Source organism: Leptinotarsa decemlineata, unplaced genomic scaffold (assembly GCF_025532065.1).
Source record: "Leptinotarsa decemlineata unplaced genomic scaffold, Ldec_3_MD MMD2_P_RNA_scaffold_12, whole genome shotgun sequence".
Classification (NCBI taxonomy): domain Eukaryota; kingdom Metazoa; phylum Arthropoda; class Insecta; order Coleoptera; family Chrysomelidae; genus Leptinotarsa; species Leptinotarsa decemlineata.
In genome coordinates, this window is record NW_027412526.1 from 740,093 (window position 1) to 745,780 (window position 5,688).

Genomic DNA, 5,688 nt, shown 5'->3' on the forward strand with positions numbered 1-5,688 from the left:
GTTCTCTCTGTTGAATGTCTCGTGGTGTTTGTATATTTCTATGATTGAAATGGATACAAAATCGTTGAGTATAATGAAATAAATTGTATTGGTGTATAATAAAATGAATGGGAATTTGTAGAAAGAGTGCATTCTTCTGCAAAACAACTGACGTCCAGACATTCTTGAGTTCTTTCAACATTATCATTATTATCATTTATATTGATAAAATGTCATACTTCAATACTTATCCTATTCCCGATGAAGACAAATCCAAAAGCACATAACACATAAACATATTTACTCATTTTTTAAACCTTCCCTGGGATTCCACAAATAATTCAACACCAAAATTAATCAAATCTATCCAGCCGTTCTAGACTTTCAGCAAGCCTAACTAACAGCAATAAATTTTCATATTTTAGATTCCCAATTTGTATTTTTTTCATAATCACCCTCAGGACTTTCATGCAGTAATCACAACCAAATCAGTTCAACTTTGTTCAAATTCAAGAATATTTGTGAAATTAACTTGGATTTTTTATTTTCCTCTTTCCATTGATTTCCAATGAAATTATTTTTCTCCCCAATTTGGAAATATTTTGATAACTCCAAAAGTTAATGCATCTTGCTAACTCTTTGTGGAATCAAATATGTCAACCTGTGTGTTCCTCAATCCTCCGTAATCACATGTGCCGTGTACGAAGAAAGCCTGGTATGTAAAGAGTGTGTTAATATTAGTCAAAGCAACTCCGCTCCGCATACTAATAACGAATAAAAATTCTGCTCAACTCTGGTACCCATAAAAATTCGTGCAATCTCTGACCTATTTCAGACATACTGATTCAGTTGAATTGGTAATCATTTGGGCAATATGCACTTCCCCACCTCAGTCAAATATTCAGTGTGTTTCGGTATAAATACAGAAGGGATTTTTATTTCGAACATAGTCCAGCTGGTCATCAAACAATCAAGCAAAATGGCTTCACAAATCTTGGTAAGTACAATTTTTTTTTAATTGTATTGGCATCAGGTTGTTTTGATACAATGTATATTCGAACAAAAAAAAATTACAATTGTGTTTAACTGTCATAACAAAATCAACGTGTCAGTCATAACGTTTTCAGTAGAAACCTTAATAATCAAGTACCTCCTTGCTTCTTTTATGCTACTTGAAGGGAATTTCATCAAATCCTATTTCCATATATGTTCAAATATATGAGTATGTGGTAGACCTTTGGCATATTCATAAATTTTATTGTGTGAATACTGTGTAGCTCCATATACAATACTGAAAATTTGATATTGTTCCACCTGAATGAATGACAAACCAAGTTTTTTTTACTTTTTGTAGCTCTTAGTAAACGTGTGTTACTTTTATGTTTCTATCCCACGAAAACAACACAGTGTTATATGATGCAGATAGTTCTTTCGGTTGTTCATTATTATTCTCTAGTTAATCTTCATATGAAGTTGGGTTATGTAACCTGGTAAATATAGGGCAAATGTTATCGAGTGGTATAACCACAGAGTGATTTGCTGAATAGTGCTTCAGTGAAAATAATCCCATGAAGATTTCTCCTTTACATTCAGGAATTATCTCTTTTGAATTCGGTTCAGAGTGATAGTTTTCCGATTGAATGTGTTACCTTCATAACTTGGAGACAATAAACTTTTTGATGTCTCTAGAATCAGTTCTTAAACGTAATCCTCTTGAATACCTGCAGGTCCTTACACTAAATATCTCAGTTCCGCGAATTTTTTTATCTCAGTTGCCTAGTTGAAAGACAAAGATGTTGCAACAAAGCCAAAAGTTTCGAAATTTATGAATCAATATTTCCAACAGAATTTTCATCTAACCTCATCTATTAGTATCTTCGGTAGCTTCTCATAACTATATCGAGAGTCCTCAGTTATCAACATTTTTTATTATTTCGCACCTAACATCCAGATTTTCTAGTTTACTTGATCTCCAGAACATTTATCATCGAGATAATCAAAATTCCTTGTGCCTATTTATTTATTTACCAATATAGGGGTTACAAAAAGATTAACAAATCCAATCCTCTCATTGAGAGTATCATTATAATAAATTTCATTGAAATAAAACAAGTTCATTGGGATAAATAACCTTTCAGAAAAACCATGTGCAGAGCAATTAAAGAATCACTCCTTTATGAGCTTGAAATGTTAACAATGAAAAAACTCATTTTTTATAGAATTTTTGAAGCAAATGCAAATGGCAACCAAATTCATGATCATTGAGTCATTTATTGTTGTGTGTTGGGTATACGTAAGAAAAGTAAAGAACTACCAAAATCAAAATTATTATTGTACTCAAAAGTATACAAACAGTTGTTTTTGTGTTACAATCAATGGCTCAGTATCTTGTGTTCTCTCCTGGGGCATGGTTCTTATGAGCATCCTGAGGTTTTCTTGAGGCAAACGCCCCTATTCTTCTCGAAGAGGGATTTTCAGCTTATATAAAGTGGTGGGTTAGTTTCTGATGCTTCGGATGCTTCTTCTCAGTTGATTCCAGATATGTTCGATGAGATTCAGGTCCGGTCTGCTAGAAGGTCACCCCAAAGTGATGATAATGTGGGGTTATAGGCCTGCTGTCGCTCTGTGACGTATCTGGACATCCGACGCCCCATTAGTGTACCTTTGAGTGGTCAAGGATCCATTACGGATGACTGCAAAGTCTGTACGATCATTGACTGTTGTTCCACCCTACTCTATTATTGATCCACCTCCAAATGGGGCTCTTGAAGATGAGCAGCAGGAAATAAAACGTTCTTCCCTTCTTCTTTATACTCTGGCCTGACCACCATTACCAAGAAGAGTGAATTCGAGTGGTCACATTATCATATTCATCATAAAATCTATTCTTATACACGATCATCACAGAGTAGTGATTCTTCAATTGTTTTGAAGAGTGTATTTATTAAAAACTCGACATTTCAAAAGGAATACAGTACAAAACTAATCAACACATTCAAACTGAAAAACTGCAAAATTCAGAATATCTAAAGAACATTGTTGTATACTCTTCCAACATTTCACCAACTTACTATAAAAGTTTCGATTTTTTTTTCAGTTCGTTACATTCTTCGCCATCTTCGCCATCTCTAACAGCCTGGGAGGCATAGTTCCTGCAGTCCCAGCAGCTGTCCCAGCAGCCTACTCAGTTCCATACGCTTCATCATACAGTGCCCACGCAGTCAATCATGCCATCGCCGCCCCAGTAGCCGCCCCTCTCGTTGCCGCCCCAGCAGCCGCCCCCGTCGCTAGAGTAGCTCCTGCTCCTGTTGTCGCATCTCCCTACAGCGCCTTACCGTACGCATCTGCACTGCCTTGGGGAGCAGCTTACGCTGGCTTACCAGCTGCCTACTCGGGGTTGCCTTTGGGGGCAGCTTTCCCCTACAACGCTCCTCTCGTAGTAGCCAAGTAAGGTGACGTTGGTTGACAGATGTGTGCCGATATGTGTTCAAAATTCAAAATTCCGTCAATAGATTCTTTGAAATCACTTTTCTACAACGCGCTGTTGCTGAAAGTACCAGAAAACAATATAAAATCAACTTTCAACGTTATTATCTTCAGTGGAATAATGTGTTCCTAATCTAGGATTATTTCTGTAGATGTCAGCCAAGTTTTCCTGTTATAACCACCTATTAGGCATCAGATAGACCCAGTCATACGTTTCGCTAGATTTAAACAACAATTTCACGGGTAATATTGATTTTATCTATCTCCATAAAATTTAAGAATTGCTTTTCCGCCTACTAGTCCCACTTTAACGGTTTGGAACGCTTACTTTGTCCGATTCTGTTCATTTCGAAGAATCTATACGACACCGATAAAATTAAACACATTGTAGACCGTGTGTTAGGTTCATAAAAAGTTTTTACCGCTGCTCCGTTTGGAAAAGAAAGTGGAACTTGTATATATTGTATATATGTGAAGCTTATGTTATCAATAAATATTTTTAGTCTTGAATAGTAACGCTGGCTTTTTATTTTCTCGTATTAACTATATTATCATACGAATGGAGCGATCATCAATTGTTGTTCGAAGTAGGTTGACATACTCTTCGAACGTCATTATGAACGGAGAATACGATTTGTTCTCCTTTTCTGGTTTTATTTCATGTTTCCTTTAACACGAAGGTAATAAAAATCATGGCATGTGCTGTAAAGGTAAAGATGGTTGTGTTCACGAAATCGTGATATGATTTGCTAATCCTTCATCAGAAAATAGCGACAATCTCGGTGAAAGAAGTACTCACATGGTACCATAATCTCAATGGAAGTTATACCAGCAATTTTTACTGAAATTAGGAACAGGATTTTGAAAATCTGAGCTGGCTTCTCCACTTATCCAGAAAAAATGAAGAACTAGATTATTTTTATTCATTTCTCCTTCATTTGAAAGAAAACATACTACAGCATGTTTCATTTCTTGGGCCGTTGGGTCACCCCTTAATTTTTGGATACAGACCTGTATTGTTAACGCATTTGCAAAATAATGAAGAATATTTACATTTTCTTGCTTGATTTTACAGTCAAGCCATATTATGAGACCTAAGCAATAATCGATAAGGGTGTGGATGAAAATTAATTTATCTTTTCATTCAATGACTATTTTTGAAATTCCAACAATTTTCAACTGCTAAACCATAGAGAAAATAAATATTCCTCTCAAAGTCTAATTGACTTCAAATTAAAAACGCATTCATAATCAATGAAAAACTTTTAACTACAGTTTTCAACCTTGAAATCAATGGAATATTCAGGCGGATGTAAAGGGAATAGTTGCATTGCTGGAACTTCATGAGATTTAAAAAAAAACAAATTTTGTCGCATATAATTTTTTGTGATACAGAAAATTCACAGTCCCACAGTCCTCAAAGGTGAATGAAGTGCATTTACCTATGTTGTTTGTTGTTTATGTTCACAATATGCTTTTTCTGTTTACCAGCTATCGCACCCGTACGAACGACAACCCTCAGAAGTCGAAACTTGTGCGTACGCTCAAACCTACATACAAAATTTCAGCTCCCAGCAAATAAAGTAAATTTTCCTTGGATGTTTATAAACGATAGGTCATTAATGTAAATTAAGAATAAAAGTGGGCCCAGTACCGAACCTTGTGGGACGCCGCAAGTAATTTTACCTTTATTTGAGTGGTTTTGACCATCTGGGTGCGATCTGCTAAGTATTACTCAAACCACTTAAGATTTATTCCAGTTATACCGCATCTACTGAGTTTCCTTAAAAGAATTTGATGATTCATGCAATCAAATGCTTTGGCTATATCACAGAAGACCGCAGCCACTGTTTCTTTGTCATTTATGTTGGAATAAAAATTGTAAAGAAATGAAAATATGGCATCGGAAGTGTTTTTTTGCTTTTGGAAACCAAACTGGCAATCACTTATTATTTTGTTTTCATTCAGAAAGCAAAGGAGTCTTGTTTTGACAAATTTTTCTATCAATTTAGCCATTGCAGATTTTACAGAAATTGGACGAAGACTTGATGGACCATCGATAACTTCTTCCTTTGGCAGTGCTAACACAATCGACTTCTTCAAAAGAACTAGAAAGATTCCTTCTCTGAATGAATTATTTATTAGACTAACTAATACATCGAGTACTCTTCAGGATTTTTATAGAGATTCCATCTGAGCCTGTGGAGTTTTTATTTTTAATGG

At 35.4% G+C, this 5,688-nt stretch overlaps 1 protein-coding gene across 1 annotated transcript; it reads left to right on the top strand.

The window, feature by feature from the left end:
* Window positions 1-820: 820 nt before the first annotated feature.
* Window positions 821-3,981, top strand: LOC111517810 (uncharacterized). The gene is made up of 2 exons (XM_023174087.2): window positions 821-976; window positions 3,077-3,981. Exons 1-2 carry the CDS (start codon window positions 854-856, stop codon window positions 3,428-3,430), a joined length of 477 nt encoding a protein of 158 aa, XP_023029855.2. The 5' UTR covers window positions 821-853; the 3' UTR covers window positions 3,431-3,981.
* Window positions 3,982-5,688: the final 1,707 nt, after the last annotated feature.